The sequence below is a fragment of the Arctopsyche grandis genome, chromosome 12 (assembly GCF_051622035.1).
Source record: "Arctopsyche grandis isolate Sample6627 chromosome 12, ASM5162203v2, whole genome shotgun sequence".
Classification (NCBI taxonomy): Eukaryota; Metazoa; Arthropoda; class Insecta; order Trichoptera; family Hydropsychidae; genus Arctopsyche; species Arctopsyche grandis.
Genome location: NC_135366.1, coordinates 5,920,709 through 5,945,992, shown reverse-complemented (window position 1 = coordinate 5,945,992; position 25,284 = coordinate 5,920,709). Strand labels below are relative to the sequence as shown.

General features: G+C 34.7%; 3 protein-coding genes across 5 annotated transcripts in view; 1 reads left to right on the top strand and 2 right to left on the bottom strand.

The window, feature by feature from the left end:
• LOC143920042 (uncharacterized) overlaps positions 1–25,284 on the bottom strand; it is a 366,222-nt gene that overhangs the window by 183,074 nt on the left and 157,864 nt on the right. The gene's annotated exons all lie outside the window — the stretch shown is intronic.
• Positions 1,140–10,341, bottom strand: psidin (phagocyte signaling impaired). Its single transcript, XM_077442681.1, has 11 exons — positions 10,114–10,341; positions 9,795–10,019; positions 5,576–5,769; positions 4,900–5,503; positions 4,640–4,818; positions 4,355–4,565; positions 4,159–4,281; positions 3,917–4,086; positions 3,576–3,802; positions 1,773–2,310; positions 1,140–1,700 (listed from the first exon to the last, which is right to left on the bottom strand). Exons 1-11 carry the CDS (start codon positions 10,178–10,180, stop codon positions 1,335–1,337), a joined length of 2,904 nt encoding a protein of 967 aa, XP_077298807.1. The 5' UTR covers positions 10,181–10,341; the 3' UTR covers positions 1,140–1,334.
• Positions 16,049–25,284, top strand: part of LOC143920036 (uncharacterized) — a 34,732-nt gene continuing 25,496 nt past the window's right edge. For all 3 annotated transcript variants that reach the window (XR_013261302.1, XR_013261301.1, XM_077442719.1), the window contains exon 1: positions 16,049–16,635. Coding sequence is in view for 1 of the 3 variants with exons in the window: in XM_077442719.1 (XP_077298845.1) it covers positions 16,615–16,635 (21 nt within the window). In the remaining 2 variants the exon portion in view is untranslated. The remainder of the gene's footprint in view (positions 16,636–25,284) is intronic.

Below are 25,284 nucleotides of genomic sequence, written 5' to 3'. Positions count from 1 at the left end.
AATTGCGCTTTTTTTAAGCGCTCATATTTCATAAATGATAAGAAGTCAATAAAAATCATCATCATATTCGAATTTAGTGGGCCAAACTTAAAAAAGGTTGATTAGTCTCCGCTCTGGTAAGAAAAATAAGTGATTTTTTGACGTTCAGTGTAATTTGAATTCGATTTATTACAAGATTGGGCTTAGTATTGGAGAAAAATTGAAACTCTATAAAGATCATTTCAGTTGATACCGAAAGCAAATTTTAAACCAAACTCAAACCATCAAATGATTGCCAATTACATGTTACACTACCACGGAGCGAGTTATTGCCCTTCAACTTGCATAATACACATGTATGGTTTGGGTCTGATTTAATATATATATATATTTATCAGTCAGACTTTGGCCTGGTAGAGGAGATCACATAAAAAAAATAGTAAGGGCGAAAGCACACAGTGGTATGGGACGTCACGTGACGTCATCAACAAAGTCAACCAACAAGTTTCTCCTACATTTCTTCAAATATAAGATTCACCGTTATCAATCACTGTCAAGCAAGGATAAAATATCACCGAAAACACTCCAGGGGGTGATTTTCTAGACTGTACCATGCATATGGGCTAGGGGTATTGCGTTTTTTCGCATGTTAAGAGTATATAAAAAAAAAAACAAGTACCACTCAATGTGTTCTCGCCCTAAGAAGCGTGATTAGAAAGTAAAATAGCTTCATATAAGTTATAAATTATCTACAATAGCTAAAAAGTTTCATCACATTTCATTTGTAAGGCATTTCATTTAAGTTGATTTGATATACACAGATTTATTCCGACGAAAGATCCAACCAGCAGATCTCCAACGACTCCTCGTTTTGGTTAAAAACAATATATTTTTGAAGTATGAAAGATAACACTGATTACTATCTATGTACAAATTTTTTGACTTGATTGTTTTTAATGGCATATATTTCAATGGCCATAATGCACAGGTTCCCAACTTCATAAAAGCAACCCCTTTTTTTCAAAAAGCTCAGTAACCCGCAAACCCAACACACTTGAAAAAGGCATTTTTAGTATACCTACATTCATTATTTTAACTGAAAGATAGATTTAATATTCTTCAAACATCAAGATATTCATCAAATGAAAGTTTTTTTTTTTGAAACCCTTTCCGACACCATTTAGAGTCGCAGCCCAGAGGTTGGGAGCCTGTGCCATGATTGTATTTATGATGTAACGCGTTTCACGTAAGACTATTAAAATTTTCAATATAATATTGTATATATATAAAAAAAATCATTTAGATATAAACATCGAAATGGATAAATTTACAGATGTTAAAATTACGTATGCAAATTATACAGTAATCGCTGTAATATACTTGTATTTCTCTTTTAAGATATGTTTGAGCGAGTTTACAGTCTTGACGTGGCTGTCTTTTAACTTCACCGTCACCGGATTCGAATCGTCCATTACGATAGACAGATTGCTGAAGTGATCGGACAGATCTTTGGGACCCTCGGGAGACTCCCACAAGTCTAACTTATCGCTCAGCTTGGTGACAGATGATGCTAATCTGTCTAAAAGCGAAGACACGGGATCGACCGGAGCCGGTTCACCCTGAACTGCGACCGCGGCCCCTTTTTTCTTGGCCTTCTTGCCGTTGGTGTGCTTTATGAGATCGGCGCATACACCAGCCACAACCGCCACCACAGTGACAACCTGAAAGTGAATAAGTGTACGCTTTAGTATGCAAGTCGTTCGGTAATTAAGTATGAATCGGTGAATACTCACTTCTATGAAGTTGACTAGCGATTCGAGGGTCGCTCTGCAAGTCCACAGTGGATCGTTATTGGCAATTTGTTGGTCCAGAGTGTTTGAAGTGCATAGCAAACACTCGTCTAAGTTTTGTTCACATTCGTCTACGTTCTTTTGCACCATATCGTAATTACTTCTAGCGTAAAGTATAACAGTCGTAAAGGCTCTCAAATAAACGTCTCTAAAAGGCATCGGCGAATTAACGAAACTTATTATTCTAGAAGGAAGAGGACTAGTGACACTGATTTGATTGATCGGCGCGAATTTTTCCGCCTGCGACTGTTTGAAAAACTCGTCGAACTCCTTGACGAGCTCCTCGAGAGTGGCGATTTGCTTTGGAACGTCTGACGATTTATCTGGAGCGGTAATGTTCACACAAGAGATGAGGCACTGGATGAGTAAAAATTTGATCCTAATGTAAGTTTTTTCTTGTTTGAATTGCTTCATCGGAGCTTCCTTATCCTCGATGGTGAGCGGGTCCCAATTCGTAAACACACCTAAATCACGATTATCCCTAAAAGAAAAATTTCAATTAAACACTGATAAAGAACTATGTAAGTCAACAACTAAATACAATTATTTTTCCATTAATTCAATCACAACTTTGAGAACTTTCTTTCACCAATCAATTTTCCTGACACTTTGCCAACAATTTTATGCAAATATGAGTTGGTTTAATTGGGATGGATGAGTATTAGAAATAGTTTAAATCTTAGTACATTGTCTTTTATTTATAAGTTAGATCATAAGTTATTATCCAAGTATTTTAAGGATTATACAATAAGAAATAGTGATATCCATAGTTATTATACTAGAGACAAGAACAATTTAGCTGTAAAGTAAGGAAAAATAAGACAGCGGGTGGTGTCTTTCACAGGGGTGTGCTCATTTAAAATGCCCTCCCTGAGTGTGTTAGGTCTTCTAAGACCGTGGATTTTAACTCGTCAATTTTGGAACGAATACTAGTAATTCATTTTGAAATGAACACCGATAATCCTTCAGCGGCAGATATGAGACTTTTGGCTTGGATAGCCTGAAACGTGGCTGCTACTTCCTTAATGGCTCTTGATCCGATCTGGGGTCCAGAATGAAAACGGTCAATGCGTTTAAGCATCGCCCTCTTGTAAAGTGGGTTCCTTTGTTCCTCCATCCATTGCTTGCTCCCCTTCTAACTTCTTCTAAACCTTAGATATTCTCTCTATTGCAATGATCATCTGATTTTAAAAGGACCTGTTCAATTGCATGTTCCACTAGGTAACCACGCTTGTCTTGCAGAAAACGACTAGGAGCGAAAACACACTGAATCGTACACCATGCACTTCCTCGTGGCTTCTAGTTGGGAAGAGCGTTCCTTCAGGCCATTGTTAATTTGTACGATCTTATTATTTCGACAAGTTCCTCCTACATTCCATCAAATATGGGAATCACTGTTTTCGATCACTGTCAAACCTATGTCAATACAAGGAAAATATATCAGCGAAAATACTCCAGAGGATGTTTTCGCTGATATATTTTGTTTAAAAAATAGTATAGCATAGTGTAGTGTAGTATACAATCTAAAAAAACACGTGCTGCGAACGATTCTGTGTATTTGCGTGCTTAGCGTCTCTAACCCAACAGTTATACATATTATTCATCTGGAGTCATCCTTTGGATGATGCACTACGCACCCCCTACTGACGCCACTGATTCAGCCAACTGGGACAGCGTTTTGTGTAGTAATACATACGAATACTCCAAGATGCGATGTTAATTTTAGCAAACGTTCAAACTAGATACCTCAAATTATCCCAATTGATGATATTTTCTGGAGATGTGAGCGATGCTTGAGCAAGTGCACGGATGGCGGTCGGATGAGAGGAAGCAGTCACAACCGACAAAAATGTTCTTTCGGTCAAAACTAACGCACGCTGCAACGAACCGTGTAATCGTTCTCTCCATTCCATCAATTCCTCTAGCTTCATAAAAGAGCCATACTTATACGAGAAGGTGAGATGCTCATCACTCTGTAATGTAAACATAAAAACTAGATAATTGACTGCGAATGTACATACATACATACATTTGTATTTCATATTTTTTGTAAAACTCGATTTGTTTCGATCAAAAATTATACTAACTTCTTTATAAGCATGGGCGAAGAACTTGTGCGTAGCATCGTATGCTGCAGAAGAGTAAGCATACAAGCCAGTTGACCCCAAACGAGCTACGTGTACATGTCCTAAAGAATCCAACTGAACATGTTTCACGTCCAAAGACTCGTAGACAGATTGAGCCCCAATACCACAACCTAAAAAAAAATAGAAACATATTAAAAACACAAACTAAATCAAACCAACAGATTTAATTTCAATATACAAACCTAAAATATGATAAAATTTGATACACAGCAGTTTACAATGAAAATTGCTCGGACTATTTTTCAAAACGTATTCTAACAAACACAACGCTTCCACCAACGGTTTCGAATTGGAACACTTCAATGCTAAAATAAACATAAACATTCAGAATTGGTCACAGCAGACAAAACACATTAGAGTAAAGCAACATTGTTATACCGAGATCGTAGCAAAGATGAGCGGCAAGCAATGAGTACGGATCGTACGGGGCACGTTCAGTCGGACTCCTCGGTGGACACAAAGCGGCACGTTCACAGTGCAAGGCCAAAGTGGCGGCCAAGACTCGAGCGTGCGTCTCTGCCAACACGGCCTGTCTTCCGCAAGCTCGGCTCATTTGCAACGAGCATATGTGCCTCTGCATTTGCTCGTCCTTTAAAGTGCAAAATGTTACAATTATAATCCCCTCGGAACGAGCATCACATTCGTCTAATGGAGTATACTGACATTTTGAGGCAACGACACAGAGCTGATTCCTACAGTGTCCATAAATCTTTGAGCCAAGTCGTCCCTTTTATTCTCCTCCACTAATGCGAGGTACGGTCGTAGATCACCGACCGAGCAAGCTTTGTGACCGAACACTCTAAAATAATCCACCAGTAAGTCTGCAGCGTTGCCCATTAGACCTGCAATGATAACAACATGAATTGAAATATGTGAATCAATTAAAAAAAAAAAATCACACATTAAAATTCATAATAACTTACCTTCTGGATCTTTGTTTTCTTCGCGTAATCTTTTATAAAGTTCTAACCTAGCTAAATACGGTCCTCTCAAGAGCTTTCCTTTTTCAGTTGCATTTTCAACAATTTGGCATAGGAATTCGTGACACTTTTCTGAGGTGTCGTCTTCGTGTTCTAACATGCTGTTCTTAACGCTAGTTTGATTGCTATTATTTTCCTTGTTTGATATGTTATTTCGTTCGCTCTCGGGCAAGTTGCAATTTTCAAGCTTCTTCATGAGCTCAAACGAAGAATGAAAATAGGAGATGTAAAAGTCCCACCTGTCCGGATTGTCCCAAATCAACTCCTTGCACAATATATTGAGCTTATTCCATTTTTCGAGTCGTACCAAAAATGGAAGACTGGCTTGCGGTAATGCTCCCGGCATTAACTTCCTACCGAGAGGACTTTCTAAGAATTCCAAAGCTTCCGTATGTTTATTCTGTAGTTGCAGAATCATAATATAAAGTTGAACTTCCTGCTCTGCCTCCAATTTGTTCTCGTTGATGAACTTATCTACCATACGCTGAGCGAGTACGAGGCAGACGTTCCGTTTTACGGCATCTGTACTGCCGACTCCCTTTGTAGCCTATTGAAAATTACAGATTACAATACATATTTTTATTCAGAAAGAAAATAACTTGCAGAAACAATTACACACCTGTAGTACGAGGCTCATAACTCCCCAAAAGTAATAAGGGTTCTTCGACTTGAGCCTATAGAGTGCCATTGCCGTATGATGTTGTTTCTCTAAATCGCCAACCCTCACGTTTGCCATAAACAGATGAGTGTGTAGTTCTTCACTACCTGGCTCTTTTTTAACAGCAGCTTCGTACATACGACAAACTTTCTCCACTGTTGAAATAGAATAAGTTTTTAACAAAGTTTCCATACAAATTTGATACAAATAAAGTGTATTAAAAAAATCTCTATTCACATTTAATTTTCCTCAATGCTTCTTTATCTATAAATCTTTATTCAAAAAATTTTTGAACAAAACTAGCATATATTATATTTGAGATGGTCAACGGAGATGTGGCCCGTCCCACAGTTAAAACTTTTACTATTAAATAAATAAATTTCAAACATGTACTACATTATTAACAGAAATCGACATTATTTTTAAAATAAACCTAAAGTTTATTGTATGTTTATGTGTTAGTTAGTATTAATATGCAGTTAGTACTTCCTAAATTTGTGCAATGAATTTTATGAATATTACATAGAAAATATACCCTGCTCGGCCAGAGTATAACAGGGAAATAAATAATTCCGGATTGGTGGATATATACGTTAGTTACTAAGACCATATATATATAATAAATAAAGAGCGGCGTTCAGATTCTGTTTTATGCACAAAAAATGTCAACCACGTTTTTTTGCTGTCTTTCTCTGTACGGTAATAAAGGGTCTATTGTTATTTTATGAGCATCAAGCTAACTGATAATAAACAATTACATAATCACAATAACTTATTTGAAAAAGTCAATAATAAGCAAATCATTGATATATGTAATAGGTTTAGGTTAAATGAGGCAAGATATGTATTATTAAACATAAAATATACGTTCAAGAAATCATCCAAGTACCTCAATAAATTAATCGACTGATTTGAATCTAGTAAGAGTGTATATAATACCAGTCAGTTTGTGCCGAAGCTAAGCGAAGTTAGCTAGTTCCTAAACATTCTGTCCATACACACTCTCTAACCACAGTTCGGTGATCATTGGTCACAAAAGTCACTAAAATATCTTTAACGGAACATCTGGCAGCCGAAAAGTCCATCATACTAACGAAAACTCGAGTGCCAAATATTCCGCATTCGCGGTTTTCATAGCAAAAATTGTCTTTGTGACCACCGCAATGTGTTAATATCATAAAAAGACTTAACATTTAATTAATGAATCATTCTCTGACCTTACACAGGGAAGTGAATTTGTATTATTAGATCCATATTCACTATACGAGTTAGAAAAGTCATAATTTTACTGTATTACATACATACTAGTGGTTTTACACGGCTTCGCTCGGTATTTGTAATATAAACCGCTTAACCTTTTCCCGCGGCCGTCTTCTATGGAAGCTTTGGGCGACAAGTCTGTAGCATGGCTGTCTTTAATAGAATTATTGAACTTTGCACGGGATTTTGAGCCTTATATGCGCCTATTTCAACTGTTTTAAGGTTCAAAATTGGTTGAATATATTACTGAGAGTTGAATGCCATCTATTCAATTTGCTTAAAATGAATATATACCAGTCAAAAATTAGTTTTTTATGGAACCATACTGAAACCTCGTTTATGTGACGTCACATCTTCATACAATTATGAAGAACGATTATTTGACAATTAATCCAAAACTACGAGATATATTATGTATTTTATTGTTTAAAATAATACTTTATGTGTTAATTAACATATCTGGTTACTTGAGTAAATATTAAAATCTGTATTTAAGGTCGAAAACTCGATTGACAAATTCGCGAAAAAGGTGCCGCCACGTACAGGGCTTGTTCGGGGTTTGGTGCATCCGCTCTAAAATCGCCAGACAAATTGAACGACAGATTAACAGAACGGCAACTTTAAACGTAATTCTCGTTTTCTCGAATGATATTCGGAGCTTATCGAATCTTGCCTTATTAAACTCGGCAACATTCCATAGACTTTATTTTTTTTTTAAGAAAAGTTTGAGAATTCTTCAGTTGATAAATAAATTTATTATCTTGTCATCACCATCATAAGTCTTCTCCCATTCATTTCTGGATGGTGAAATGCTGCAATCTTCCTTTCCAATCTTTTTACATCTTGCGCAACCTTACTCCAATTCATTTCGAACCTTTTTACTTTATTTTATGTAGTTTATATGTTAAGCATAAATTAGCCTTAGTTGTGGTTTTTTGTATCCTTTTGAGTATCATTCAAATATATATGTACATACCATGTTCCGATGCGGTGCAAACGATCGACAAGCGCCAGACAGACTGAACCACAGATTAACAAAACGTGTACCTTATGCGTGCGCACTGCTCGCACTGACACTAAGCGAAATCTACCCGAAGTCCCGACATACCTACCCTGTATACGTTCTGTGCTTCTGATACTTTAGTTCCGAATTTTGCCTTATTAAACTCGCCAGAAAGATCCAACTCAATTTTAATAACTGCATCTGTGCACATCGAAAGGTTACCCGTCATCTGATGTGCAATCTATCATTCGAGGTGACGAGATTTGCATTTAAAGCAGCCGTCCGTTAATCTGTCGTTCAATTTGTCTGGCGGTTTTAGAGCGGATGCACCGCATCCGGCTTGTTCGCTATATTTATTGCCGCGGGCAAATCCTTAAACACGGTCAATCTAATAGTAAATATTTTCTTAAATTTATTCGAATATTCATTTGTTCTTTTATTAAATTTAACGTCACGGACTCTACGAACAAAACTTCCATACATACATACATACATACAAAGTCTCTTTCGACATTATATACTAGAATAGGGCTGCCATACGTCCCCGTTGACAGGGACATGTCCCAGTTTCGAGGTCTGTGTCCCGGTGTCCCAGTCCGAGAGTCATTTGTCCCCGTCAATTTCAAAATTTAGACATTTAAAAAAATTATTCAATTATTTTTTAATATCTATCGAACAAGACCTTTTGAGCCAAGAAACCTCAGGATGCACCCTCTATACTGTGGTCCAAAAAGGAAAGACACGTGGAAATTACGGCGACACAAGTAGAAGCATTTGAAAAAGATGTAGATAATTTTTACAACATTGGAATTAATTATTTGGCAAAGTGGTCAGTTCCACTGGCGAAATATGATGATTTTCATGGATGCTTCTCCATCAAGTACCCGAATGGGAACATGTTGAAAAAACTATTGCTTATTTAAGTGAAATGGGAATATTGTTCACGGATTCAATCTATGAGGAAGTAATGTATATGAAATCATTTATCGAAAATAAAAAAGCCGAAGAATGGAAAACGAAAGATGTGCATGATAAATGGTTATACTATTTCAAAAAAACTGAAGAGACAGAAAGAAAAGCTAATCTACTGAAAATATGCCAATACTTGTTCGCCATCCCACCGCACAATGCACATGTTGAACGTGTGTTCTCATTAATTAAAACTCAATGGACAGATGAGCGCAATTCGCTTTCTATTGACACAGTAAAAAGCATAATTCAATGTACTTTTAATTATAAAATGTCATGCATTGAATTCTATAATTATATAAAAGGGGAAAAAGAGTTACTTCAAAAAACGAAAACATCGGAAAAATATGATTGGGCAAAGAAGAGCGATGATAATGAAGTCACGGAAATCAGAGAAGAGTGAAGGCGATAGAAGAATAGGCTACTGTACATGAAATAAAATGTTAATGTAAGGTTTCATTTAGTTAAATTTATTTGAATCGTCCAATTATCATTATTTATTTATTTTAGATTTGGTACAGACGCATCCACAAAAAAAAATTGCCAGACGAACTGACTGCGAGTGTTGCAAAATGATCCATCATTGATTACAAAATTTTGCTCTTGGAATACCTATTATCAATCTTTCAATTCAACTTTTGTTTAGTTCAAATTATTTGTGTTGAAATGTTGTATATTTTTTTTATTATACAGCTATGAATATTGATAAAAAAAAAATTTGTTTTTGTTTTTAGGGGGGTGTCCCCGTCGGTGCTCCGACACTTATGGCAGCCCTATACTAGAAGATTATTTCTATAATTGCACAATTGTGACGTAATGGGTGCATAGTAGTAGGTGCATAAGTTGAATATTTGATCGATGAGAATGTGTCTTGGAGAGTGGATTATAATGTATAGATTGGGTAGGTGAGAAGGTGGGTAAGTGTGGAAGTGTGGAAAGGGGGCTCACGTTGGTGCGTCTCCCGGTAGACGATGGTCATGACGAGGAGTGTGGAGTCGTCGGTGGGCAGGTCTCGGGCGAGGGCGTCGAGCAGCGCCAGGGCGTCCTGCGTGCGACCTAACCTCAAAGTGGCCAGGCTCTTGAGGGCGCGCGCGCATTGCAGGTGCGCCCACTTCTTCAGCACCTTGTCCACCTCCTGCAGCGCCTTCTTGTTGCACCCGCAGTCCAGCAAGTCTACACACATCACACATGTCATCCTCATACAAATACTACACACTACATACCGTACTTGCAGACTTGTACTTGATTTATATGTTTACAAGATTACCGTAAATGGGGCGGAGTCTCCGCTCGGCGGCCACACTCTCCGTGCCGTGACCTGCCTTGCCCGCCATCTTGGGAACTCGCGCACTCTACTCCTGAAGCTGCTGAAGCTCCTGAAGCTCCACTCACTACTCTTCGCTCACACCCGCACCCGCACCCCACCCGCGCCTCACCCTCCTCACCTACTACACCGGCGCACGTGCGTTCTCCTAACTACTCTCTTTACGACCATGCACGATTTCATTATCCCCCCCGATTCTAGGTCCGTTCATACCTAGTCAACACGGAAAATATCGTAAATATGGTGTTTAGATACCGTATGTGTGGACGACGCATTAACCCTCCCGTATCGATACATGCCGTAACCTACATCTCAATCCCAAACTTCTTATTTTTTCAACTTTTTGTTCAATAGTAATAGTATCTAGCTGAAATTTATTGTAATCCACAAAGATATCCTAATGAATCAAACGCAAATTATCCTAAAAAAATCAAAAATACTCATGAATAATAAAGATATTGAACTTCAGACAATATGTATGATTAAAGGTCTGTTCATACCCAGTCAGCACGTACCGACTTCAGCAGGTATCCGGCCGTACGAAAAGTGTTCTTTGGTACATTTTGTATGGGTATATTCATCTGAACATAGCCGAATGCCGAGCCAGCAACACACTGCCATATCCAGAGACATTAGCCAGCAGCATAGCTCGGACGTTAAGCTTCTGCTTACCGTCAAGGAGGTGCCGGGTTCTATCCCTGAATGAAAATGAATTTTTCAGAGTATGCTGTTGGTCAGACCTGGATTTGTGACTCCAGGTTGATCGTTTCCTATCAGAGTTTGCCAATTTTCTCTGATTTCATTGTTGAAACGGTTCCCGGAAAAAAAATTGGCTAAAAATCCTTCCTACCTACTATGTCACCACTATTTGAAATTTGATTGATTTACAATAAAAATTTATGTACAATTCATAGATGTCTCGTTAATTTGCGAGTTTTTTCAGTGTCTCGCGATTCAACGACTTATAATAAAAATGCTGCATTTGTATTTGTAATTGGCCAGGAAGGCGCATTGGGATTTACCTGTAAGGCCTTAAATAAAATATCTGAACATAGCCGGATCCAGAGCAACGACACATTGCAGATCCAGCGGCCATTACGACACCAAGTCAACAGCCAATAGCCGCTTCGAGAAAACTTCCTCAAATATTCTAATACACTTGTACAATATTTAGGCAAACAATAAAACAACTTAAAACAAGCACAACAGTGTTTCGTTAGGCTGGGATACGGTCAACACTTCCTACCCCCCGCCTACACTACCTTTAAAGGCTTAGCGGGTAATATTCTTGTTTAGTTTGTACATGCTCAAAATACAACGCGTATCGGCGTTTTTAAGGCCCATCGACTTATTAGCAAAACGCCGATCGGCGTTGGTCACCATCCAAAGGGTTAAGTGGGCCCACGCAAACCACCGAGTTAAGGTCTGTTCATACCCAGTCAGCACGTACCGACTTCAGCAGGTATCCGGTCGTACGAAAAGTATTCTTTGTTACATTTTGTATGGGTATATTCATTCCAACCGTCACGTTTACGCCACGGCAGGCTTACAGCAGTACCCGACATTTCCTGTTCATACCTTACAGCAACATCCGTCAACGTGTCGTATCCGTTTTTTTGGCTATCGTGGAAATATACACGCGAATTATGTGCCATGAGTCAGCCGCTTTGCTGTTTTGGACCAATTATCGATAGTGACAGTTGACAGCTATTCAATCTATCGACATGGCTTTGGCGCAAATATAAAAAAAAAATTAAAGTTTTTACGGAAATATTTAAAAATAATTTGTCCATCATCCACAAGCTCCTTATACAGTGTCCAAAACTCTCCTTCGGTTTTTCTATTTTTTAACATGGGATGCACATCAAAACGCCTCCGTGCTTTTTTATTGCCTTCTTGAGCTTCTTCTTCCAACAACGACGCGATTATGCATAATTTTTCGTTCGATAAACGCCGAAACATTTTTGCTGACTTGTATTCTGACGCGTAGCTACGAATGCACGTGTATGCATTCATATTGTAAGTACTCGACAATACGACGTAAGCAATATTGCGCCGTATCGTCATGGCCTGTAATGTATAAGTAAGCCGATTTTGCCTTGCACTCGGCCAAAGTGCTGTGAACGTGACGTGACCGCGACGTTTAGGTAGATATGAATAGAGATGTAATAAAATGACATATTTGAAACGGAGTCGTACAGTGCTGAAGCCATGCAGTGCTGTTAAGTATGAACAGACCTTCTGTCGTACTGTCTAACTATTAAATCAAAGTAAATTATCTCCGCATTGATTAAACCATTGTTTATATCCATACAATATTCATTTGGATTTAAATCGCATTTTTTATTGTACAATTTGTAAATGCTTTTTTTTTAGTTTATTCTAACATCGCTAGATGGATGAGTGTTTGAATTATGCAAAATGTTGCTGATTTTTTTAAAATTATTATTTTAATAAACTGTGTATGTCACTTAATATAAAATAATGGTAGTCAGGGCCGTGTTTAGGAGTTCGGCCGCCTGTGTACAAACTTAAATCGACCGCTCTTTAATATTATCAGCATTTGTACAAATCATATCAATAAAAAAAATATTGCGTTGAAAATTTTAATCATAATAAAAATTAACCAGAAAAACATACAGAAAACCAAAATGTTTAGTTTTGAACAGGACCAGACGACAAATAGAGACTGGACGTTCATTCATGAAAATATAGTATTTTTGGTTCGGCGATTATTTTTTAATGACAAATTAATATTTTAATAATATTAAATTAAATTTAATAATATTAAATTAAATTTAATAATATTAAATTAAATGAATGTAAATAATAAAAATCTCGTAAAAAATATATTCGCTCAATATCATTTGCACAGTATTTTCGTGCGCCGGGAAAACCGCGCACGCGATTTTCGTAGTGGCGGTTATCCTGGTAGCGATTCACTTTTACGACGTAGCCCGTTTACCAGTATTTTTACCCCCAATCCCACATCTAGGACATTGTTCTTTCGATGACCAACCAATACTCAACATCCTTGAAAAAAACCTATATAGCTCTATACGGACCGAAGCTATACCTGCTATCTCGTTATTTCCCCGAATTATAATTCGAGTATATTACAAGTTATAACTTGCAACAGCAATCCACAAATATACAACAAGACAACCTAAATGCATTTTAAAAAGTACGTTGTCTTGTTTCGTATTTTTTAAGGAATATAATGTTTTCGACTCTCATTTCTTTCGGCCGCCTATATGCATTGCACACAGGCGGCCAAAATTGATTTATTAGTAATTAAATTAATTAAGAAAGAACATTCATAGTGTATATGTATGAATTTCATACACAAACAAATCAATTCAATAAAAAAATGAGCATAAAAAAGTATAAGACGGAGGAAATAATCTGTTTTGACCTAAACACATCGAAATATGTTCAAGTCAACGATTTTATTTATATTGTAATTTAAATTCATAACTTTTAAAGAATTATTTATAAAGAAATTATTAAATTTCACTTTATTAGTGGAGACTTTAAATGACAGATACTATTAATTAAAAAAATAATTAAAATGAGTCGGAATCGCTTGATTTTTTTACGATTCCGACTCCGCTTGAAATGCTCCAACTCCATGACTCCTACTTCGACTCCACAGTCCATATGTGAAACTGCTTCATTTTCTGTCCGATAATTCCACAATTAAAATTATTTCGATAAATTTACTGACCACTGCGTTGTTGTTTTTAAACTGCAATGAACACTAAAAATTACAATCGCTGTGAAAACCAACCCTGGTTTCCCCAAATAACTTAATACAATTGTTTTTGTTGAAGGGAGTGTCCCTTGAATTCAGTATATTGTTCGAGATAACGTCAATCACTGATTGCGTTCTGTCACTCTACTAAAACTGTTTGTGCCCTAGAGAAACCTAGACCATTCATTTAACTGTCTTGTATTTGTGTTTGTGTAAGTGTAAATGTGTTTACTTGATGCTCGGTTATGCCTATATAACCAATAAGTACCAAAAGAATATTAATATTAATATTTCTGTCTATACTTGCTTAGTCGATATATAAAAAAATATTCAAAAGCAAAAATTCTGAATTCGGATTTTATTTATTTATTAAGACATAAATAAAGCTACATGAAATTATATATACCGAATGTTCGCGAATAAATTTAATACCTGAGAAGGCAATGTAAAGTGTTTGTGTTTTAATAACATTTAAAATTTCTGTTTTTTTTCTTAATTTATTTTTTACTTGAGAAAATGTAAATATGTATGTAGAAAAAATACATTCAAGTATGTAGTTAAGTATCAATCGTGATCTCGCTAGGGCCATTTAATGATTGTCTTTTCGATGCAAAATGATTGAATGATTTCGTTTACCACAAGACAATAATATAAACTGTGAAAGTATTCGGCTCTATCAAGGAGGATAAAACGAACAGAAATATTATTAAAACTTAAAAACAACAATTTAATACAATAGTCGTATGTATTAATAATACGTATGTATGTACATACATATGTACAGCAAATTAAAAAAAGCAAATAAGCTTCATTACAGTATTAAAATGTAAATTTAAAAAAATACGTATTTATTTTGGTTTTTAAATGCTTTTTATTATTACTTAATTATGTTCACAATACATCTTACATATATCTATTTTAATAGCTACTGATCTACTGATCATTTTTAATTTTACAATTTTTACTTTATCTATGTACGTAGTGACAATAGATGAAGTAAATGCGAAAATCCGAACTCAAAATTTTGACTGATTCGAACTCAGAATCGATCACTGATCACCAAAGGGCGGATAGGAAGCGTGCTTTTACCAGAAATCAGGGCGTTTTGGGTGTATTTACAAAGCTAGAGTGCAAAAATAAGGTTCTTCGTAAAATTGTACAAAGCACAGCAACAATTAACAATGAACGGCACGCTTCCGGTCCGATCTCTACTGATCACGTTTTCATGATCTAGAAAAAATGTGTGTGTGTCTGTGTATTTTGGGGATTTTTTGAACAACGTTAGTCCTATTGAACTGAAACTTCCTAAACTGAAATTCTTACCGATACGACGTAATTTTTTTTCAAATTTTTAAGTTGACCGGAAATGGTACCTTGTATGTAGGTGTCCTCTTTTTTAAGTTTTGGAATTCAATTATCTCCCAAACGGCTAATCGAATCGGACTGAAATAGAAATTGTAAATTTTATACCCCAATATTTTTTCCAAAACCGGAAGGAGTACTTTTACTCTAGAGAGTCAAGGTTTTTTATGTTTATCTCAAAAACATTTTAATTATTTGAACTGAAATTTCATATCTAGAAGTTTAAGCTTAATAAATAGATATGTATAAAATTTGGTAAACATCTATCAACCAAAATTGGCAGTTTACTCTTGTTCGATTTTTTTTTATTTTTGTTAGTAATTATAGTATCATATCATTTTAATGTTAATGTAAAACATAATAGGAAAAAGAGCTCAAAAACCTATTTACAATTCTTATAAATGTTCATAATACGTTTTATACATAATATTAACTAAAGACTCTAAAAGTCGACGATCTAAAGTAGTCAAAAAAAAAAAAAAACACAGACACACACACACATTTTTACTAGATCATGAAAACGTGATCAGTAATCGATTTTGAGTTCAAAATCATTCAAAATTTCAACTTCGAATTTTTGCATGATCACAAAACTTCATCTATTGTTACTACGTATGTACATATATAAAGTAAATATAGTATGCAGTATAACATTCATTAAATAAACAGTTCTTTTTCAAACATGCTGTAGGTAGAAATACAAGTAGAATGAATACCCATGCATTTCACCATGATATTGTTGTTGCCTTTCATTTGCACCGCAGTACACCTGTAGACGCGACCGGTTCGGGTCGCGTTCGTCGTGTTGCTCCACTTTTTTTTACAAAACGACTTCATATATATTTATTATTTATCGCATTAGAACCATTCAATAAATAAATTGCGAACGCGAAAACGACCGAAAAAAATCAATTATACAATCGCAATCTAAAAAAAGTTACACATTCAAAAAGACTGTCAGCGGAATTGGAGTGCGTGCGGTCACAAAAAACTGTCACAGTCGAATAAAACAAATAATTACTTTCACATGACTTGATTTTTAATCGTTTTACACGCAAATAGGTCGGTCGAAAGCCGTCCAAGTTGACTTTGCGTTATTTGTAACTGCAGTAGTAAAGTGCATCTCTTCCGCAGATTACATAAAAGTGCATGCGTTTTATATGCATGTTGGTACGCGAAAAAAATCTGCCATTGTCCGTTGAAACTTTCCAAGTCGGTTTGATTACTTCGCGAGTGAAATTGCAAGTATCTTCGGAAGACTTGGATAATGTGGTGACCGGCCTGTGCGAGAGAAATTCTAACTAGAGTTTGAACTCGATTGAGTCATTATGGAGATGCGCAAGAATATGGTGAGAAATTCATTTGATCTTATTATTTATGTGTATGTAGTTGAATTTTTTATTCGCAACGATATCAAGCAATTGCGAATTATTCGACATGTTTTTTACTTTCTCTTTTCTGCAACATCGTATTTTATAGTCTTTCGAATGCGCTTGACCTTGAACTTGTTTAATGCGCTGTAACGGAAATAGACAATTTTTATGTATAGGTATATTATTTATACACGTGTATTATTATTATATTATTGCATCATCGATTTTCAATACATATAATTAAATTGATTTTGTATTATTATTTTTAAATAATAATTAGTAACATGATTTATTATATTTTTCTAAATGAAATATTAGCAGAATAGACTAGTGCCAGCAGAATAGCCTAGTGGTTAGTATATAATGCTTTGAACAGAGTGGTCACGGGTTCAAATTCCACTGGTTTCTTCTGGCCAGACCTTGGATTTGTGACTCCAGGTCGATCGTTTCCTATCAGAGTTTGCCAATTTATCTGATTTTCATTGAAACGGTTCCAAAAAATTGGCGACCTTACTCATTTTCTTGCAAAATCTCGAGTTTTCAGCAATTTCGAATTTTGCTGAATTGTATAAAATGCTGCAAATTTACAAATTTGACCGTAGACTTCTCTGTGGATATTAATGGATATGTATTTATGTACTATGTATACTACTAATAATATTTGTATCAAATGTACAATATTTCTGGCCAGGAAGGCGCATTAGGGTTACCTGTCAGGCCTTCCTGGTATAAATTAAAGATTAAAATAAAAATAAAATAAAATTAGTATTAAATTCCAATTAAGTTTTACCGATAATTTTTCTCCCATGTCATTTTCTTCTGTAACATTATTTTTAATATATTTTCTGAATTTATTGTTTTTAAATAAAAAAATATATGTAATGCAATATAATTTTTTTCCCATTGAACGTGTCAAAATACTGCTTCAGATATTTCATCATTGCCATACATATTGAATGGACCAGTCAGTATTGAAAATCACTTTTACGAAACAATAGTGTTGTGCCCGTTGATATTTCAACGGGTGGTTTTGGGAACATGAATTGATACCTGAATTAAAATAAAGTTATATGTATAGTAATCAAACACAAAGAATTTTTGCCGTAATTGTGATTGTAACCGAAGTCACAACCGAAGTCGGAACCTTAGGAATTGGACGTCGTCATTGGAATCGGAATCGGAATCAAAATCGATAAGTAAAAACTGTATGTACATACATACATACGGTTTTTATATAGATATTTTATTTTACTTTATTTATGCATATATATTTTTTATTTCCATTATATCTATTAATTAATCATTTATTTTATTACAATGAAAATAAATTTTAGGTGATTCTATATAACTTACATATATTTGATTCATTCAAAGTTCTTAAAAATATGTACGCCGAATTTTAAAACTATTCGTTTAATGTCAAGATAAAATTTTAATGAGTCATAATTTTACTATATGTATGAATCAGTATGATTACGTTAATATCATAAAATTTTATTCATCATAGAATAATATAACTACTTTTTATGCAAATTTTATCTCATTACTCCTTTAGTAAATTTAGCAAAAAATATTTTGCTTTGATAGTGATTTACAAAATGCATCAAACTGCAATCGAGGCTTCCATTGTTAATGGTACGCACGTTTGGGAATCGCTGTATGGTGAAGGGGGTTTCATATGTTTGTGCAACACAATTACGGTATGCAATAGAAAGCGTATTATCTGCATTATTTAACACATTATATTTTTTCGCATCAATTGATCGACATTGGCACAAGTCGTATCTTCGACGTCGTTACCTAGTCGTATTTTCTCACAGTTAATTAATTAAAAATACATTCAGTAAAATGCACTTTTACGCACACGTGCTAGTCGATTTTGCATTGTTTCACACGTGCTTAAATATTCCACAAATTTCCAATCGAAATTAAACGCCAATTATTATTTTGAAAACAATTTTTATTCAACAATGAATTTCACTTACATTTTTTTACACATCATCTGTGAAAATTTTTCATATGAATCGGCATCATTTCGTTTAATGGAAAAATATCGTCCGTATAATTTCATTTTCTGTTATTATTCATAGAATTCATAATAAACAATCGCCATTTTGCAGCTTCGTATGCAAAATAGTACATATTTCTTCCATCATTGTTATTATTAAAAAAAAATACGTTCTTTCCTCAAGAATAAGTATGTATGTATATAGCATACATATATTATCATATATTGTAGATTTTTTTGCGTACTACCATTCTTCAGAAAGTCTGATAAAACAGATGAGGACTTCTTAATGACATAATTAAACTGTTAATTTGGTATTCTTATGATAAATTGAGTCCAATTGAGGCCGTCGTGATTCAAATAATACACCCGAGTGTAAAAGTGTACATATTTGTTGTATAGATTAAGAATTATTAATTATATTTATTTACATTAAACACGATATCTATGGTCGAACAATGTACAGAAGTATTTTAAGTACTCTAAAAAGGCAATACAAACATCGATTAACATCCACAGAGACATCTATGGACAAATCTGAAAAATTTATACAAATCAGTGAAAATCGAGATGCTGAATAACTCGATTTTTTGCGAGAGAGATAGGACAGGATTGCCAATTTGTTGGAACCGTTCCAATGCAATTAGATAAATTGGCAAACTCTGATAGGAAACGACCGATCTTGGAGTCACATATCCAATTTCTGGCCACCAGCACATCCCAGGGATAGAACCACTGTGACCACACCATTAAAAAACTTACATTCTAACCATTGATCTATGTTTTCAAACTGACAGTTTGGCAAGCTATTTTAAACATGAACTATCATTTAACTACAATTTAATATACTGTGTACACTTTGTTTTCCACAAATTTGAGAGTCAATACTGATTTGTGGTTTTTATATGATTCAGATTTTTGTATGATATATATGAGTACGTACTGAGACAATATTTTTTGAATACAAAAATATGACGTTTTAATACTTGCGGTTTCCTGTTGTTATCTAAAAGTCGGCACTTTTGACATTTTTCGTCAAATTATTGTAAAAATCGAATTAAATATTAACATACAATATTATCCTATCGCCAAATTGTCCGCCTACACGCGTAAGATTCTTATAAAATAAAATTGCTTTTTAAAAAAAGAAGCTCAAGTACGCCTCTGCACTTCTTCAAAGCCATATTGACCGTAGGACGATTTAATAAAAGAATTTGCGTGGAAAAATCGCTACGATAAAATACACAAATAAATACTTTTAATTCGAAACATGAGCGTGGCCTTTACCTTGTTCGCTGAAGTGCAACTGTGAACATCTCCAATCGAGATGCCCTCTGCTAAAATATACCATTTCCGGTGATAAGCTTGGCCATTCAGGAAACTGTTAGAGAATTCTTCATTTGATCTGACAGATCTGACTATTGTTTTTGGTCGTTGTTGCTTTTAAACTATGTATTAATGAATTCACGAGTATGGATCCCGAATGAAGAGTACGGATTATATCATCTGTCCGAACAAGCATCATTAATGCTTGGTAATGAAATTGTTTATCATTGAAGTGTTTAAACAAAACCCCTTACATTTTTTTAACAGTGGATATTTATATAGCCTATTCAATACAATCTTCTGATTCAAAATCATATAGCAGCAATGGGTCTAACTCACGGACCCGAATGTGAAACGCCCGAAAACACAAATATCGGAAGGCAAAGATCGAAAATCGAAAGATCTTATCTTATCTTATCTTAAAAATCTGATCTTATCTTAAAAATCGAAAATCGAAAGTCGAAAGATAAAAAAAGGGTGCATGGTAAACGGTACATACTCACTTAATTTGCGCGAGCAGGATACAACAGGAACAAGAGGAACAGGATTTTCCTCCCGTATTCTACGCGCGTACATTAATACCCTTTTTTTATTTTTCGACTTAAGATCTTTCGATTTTCGATCTTTGCCTTACGTCCGTCACGGAGACCGAGCAGCAACATATCCCAATAGTATAATGCTATCAGCTGAAGGGGTTATGGGTTCAATACCTGGCCCGATGTTGTCGGCCAGACGGCCAAATATATGTATGTATGTGATTCCAGTTCTAACGTTTCCTATCAGTTTGACAATTTATCTGATTTAACTATCAATTTATCTGGTTCCAAACAAATTGGGAGCCTATCCTCATTTTTCACCATTATTTGAATACTAGTATTGTGGCCGATTAAATATCATCGCATGGGTTATGGCATATTAAGTTATTAAATAAAACAAAAAATAATAAATGTGTCGTTGGTCCTGTGTTCGATCCGCACGAAGTCGTATTTTTTTCAAATATCTTTTAAATATATTTAATTTATATTTAATTGTTTAATATGAAAAAAAAGGTAAAACCTCCCCACCACCTACATATAAATAATATAAAACAACAATAGAAAAATTAATTAATCAAATAAATTTTCAATAGATGGCGTTAAATGCTCAGACTTATTTTCCTAGAGGAAATATTGGTAGCAAACAGTATATATAGAATTTTTTTGGTGATCTGTTTTTAATTTCGTATTATATTCGTACGTTTTGTTGGCAGTGTTTTAACTGTGACGTATATACATATGTCGAATCTAACACATTGTATCCACTAAAGCACTAGTACCCATGTATCATATCACTATCAATTGTTAGCACATTGATAATAGTAGGCAGAAACGGATACGCATGTCGAATCTAATATCAATATTCGATTATTATCTATACAAATGTTTTAACAATAGTTTAAATTTCTAAACCGCCTTGAACTATACACATATTTTCCTCGAGGCCCTTATATGAAGTCATCATTCCTTCCATGGCTTTTTAATGGTCAATGCACACCAAATATATAAATAATATGTAATGCAATTCTCTCTTGCTGAGTTTTGAGGATGAGTCAGTTCGCGGATGAATTAACATTTATGTCGCTACTTTTCGGTGATTACTAAATGTTTTGATATTTTTGATTACCTTTTTTATTCGTAAGGCTCCTCTGGTTCACTGTATGTAGATATAACTATTATTTCTTATCGAAAATTACCATTACCTGAAGCATAGCTGCAGTGATTGATTTATTAACACGCTTAGTAATTTTTGACTACTTGAAAAAATCCGAACGGAAGTACAAAATGTCTTCAGCCTGCTTATACTGAACGACCGTTAGTTTTTTGAGACCATTGATTATATGAAGTTTATGACCCAGAAGATTCTTTCTCACTGGCAATGTGCATCGTCCATTAGGTAATTAGGTTCAAACTTCAAAGAGGAGCTGTTTTGTCTTTCCTGGGAAGATTACTTTCTAAATTGGTCCGGATAAACTCGAACCACCGTAAAAGGCAGTAGTTTATACAGACGAAACTCAATCGATATACACCTTGTCCTTGCCGTGTCCAGATCGTATTGCACTAAGGATCAATGACTCACGTATTAAAAGAAAACCGGTTACCATTTACTAAGAAGTTACATTGTTATGGTGACTTTTTGCCAATTACTCACTTCCTAAACGTAATCAAAGTATACACACCATTCAACTAGGAGATATGACTCACGAAAACAAACAAAATTTAATATATAACATTCAATAGGATTTTATTACGCTCACGTACTGATGGAGTTAATGAATATGGCGGACGACTCATCTATTTATCAGAACGCGAACGAGCGAAAGTGCAATGCAAGTCTTGAATACGTTAATAGTTTTATTGTATTGTGAATGATAAATATGCAAGTGCATATCATATGAGTATTAAATAAATTGGAAAATCATATTTAACCGTTGTCATGGACGAGATTTGAATTTAAAGCGTAGTGTCGCTTTTTAGCGTGCATGAGCTAACGAGTGATAATACTTTTCGTCACTCACGCGTATCGCTAATTTAATCTAATGAAATATGAATGAATTAGCCTAAATGTATTTTAAATATGTATGCTTTTATTATTTATTATTGTGAATATATTAAAGTCAAAATTATCTTAATGATAAAATGAGTAATTTATTTTTAAATGCCCCCTTTTAAAGCGACGGCATCCCTTTAAATTTTCGTTTGTGGATGTGAAATACATAGTTTTTGTGTATAAGGAAGAGTATAGTTGACTATTATAGATTAGAAACGAAAAAGGGCCACATAAAAAAACCTTAAAATACACATTGTTTAAATTGTATTATTCAAATGGCCAATTTATGTGTTTTCTATGCTGATATTAACCTGATAAGACCTAGGTAACCCAATAATATAAAACTTGTGTATGAATAATTGAGATCAAACTTCCGGCTGTGTATCTTCCTGCTATTATTTTTATATGACATGCAATCTGGAAAAGGTTTGTCATTACATTCTAGTGAAATTAAACACATAAGGAAATAATGAAAACGCGGAAAAGTGCATAGACGGTACACGAACACGATTTAGGCCACTAGAAAGCTAGGAATTTCCATGTAGTCTTTCCAAAGAAAATACGCTTCTGTGTAAACACTATTTTCCATCGCACAAACATATTATTGATTATATATGTACATATACGTATGTAACAGCAGTATGACTTGGTGGTTGCGTTTATCTTTAGCACCGAGAGGTTACCGAACTCGATCCCGTGCTAATCTGATGGTCAGACTTGGATATTTGTGACGTCAAGTCGATCGTTTCTTATCAGAGTTTGCCAATTTATCTGATTTCATATTTGAAAGGGTTCATACATCAAATTGGCAAAAACCATCCTACCCGCTATGTCACAAATATCTGAATTTGATATATGTACGATATGTAAAAATTTATGTACAAGTCTAAATCAATGGATGTCTCTATGGATTAACTCATTAATTAATTCATTGCTTATTTTGTGTTCTTCAGTCTCTCGAAACCCGCTTTCTCATCGTCAATCGATTGCTTCCGAACTTCTCAATTGAGAAATCAATCAGATAATTACCTGATTGACTAATTGGAGCACCAAGAAGCCGAAATTTTCGAATAGACTTTCCTAAGAGGATATTTATTTCTTCATTTCTCCTAACATTACTCAAATATACATAATTAATTTCAACCCCCCATTAATGGTGGTTTGTCAGGAAATTTCCAACAACCAGGTTAACCGATTCGATTATTCAAAGCTTTTATGTATGTATGTCAAATCGAATATGCATTTATATTAAATTTTCATTAACGAACGGCAGCTTATGGCCGAATTCAAACTGTTCTAGATCTTTAATAGCGTCACCCAGCTGAAGCAGAACTTTCAGCCGTTCACTCGAATTGATTGATGCAATTTGATCTTTTAAGCCGATGATAATGGTTATCGTAAATATTGTACCGTATTTTGTCCTAGATAAATATGTTTTTTACTTTTTATACTTCATACACACAGTGAGACGTCTAAAGATCACACGAATTAGCATCATCACGCTTTTTTCTCTCGGCCACATCACGAAAATCATCACCGACGTTCACACTAGTTCAATTCAAACATACATTTTCACGATTTTCCAATCATTTCCACCCAGTCGTTGGTGATTAGAAACGCTCGCGTTTTTATAAACGCATGTATACATACAAATACAATAGAAATTTCACCATTCCTTACTGTGACGAAGAAGTGCATATTGACTTCTCGTGTGAATTGGATCCTTCGTCTGTGACTTTCTTCTCATTGTATTTGATGTGCTGATTTTTACTGTTTGATTGATGAAGTTAGTTCGGTAACGAACGACAATAGGTATGCCCAAGACGTCGTCATTAGCGTTAATTGTAACTTATGTAAAGTTCATCGGTCGGGTTGACTCTCTCACGGCTTAAGAAAACGGTACCAAAAAGAAAATGTTCATTATATGTTCACAAGTGCAAAAACACGCACGTGAGAGGTGTGCTTTCACATGTTATTATGTGTGTTTCGTTTTTTGATTTTTTTTAAATGCCACTCAAATTAGCTTCAAATAATTCGTTTTTATATATATGTATGAACATATCCAATATAATACTTATTTTTTCGTATAGTAAATAATGCTCTGTCCAATTACTTTTTGTGAGTTTTTCATCTCACTTGTGTGTTGTTGTTATTAAATGTTAAGTGAGTTATATCGTTATATGTCAGATGTGCTATTTATTTGTCCACTTATTATTGTGTATTATGGTCATTATATCAGTGGCGTGCTGTCATTCGATCCGAGGAACAAGGCTACTAGTCCCCTAAAATCTTTTATTTAAAATTTAAAAATATCGACAATTCAATTACAATAAAATTTAAATCTTTGTCCATATTGATATTGTTCACTCAGATTAACAAAGTTCAGAAACTGAAATCGACTCTAACATACCTAAGGTATTGGTAGAAATAGTAGTAGATAGTATGGTCCTCCGCGTCGTTCGCTTGCACGGCCTCGTTGTCTCAATTATATTCCCTTCGCGGTACTAGAAAATTGATATTTTTTTACTGTACTCATTTAATTTACTCATTTCTTCAAGCATTTATGGAATTTTTACAAAGAATATTTTGATTTATGTATATAAAACATGATTCTGAATTTTTTTTTGTTAAAATAGCACATATGTACATATCTATATACAACTTCTTGAGTCCAAATATGGCAAGGGACTTGGTTCACGAAACGA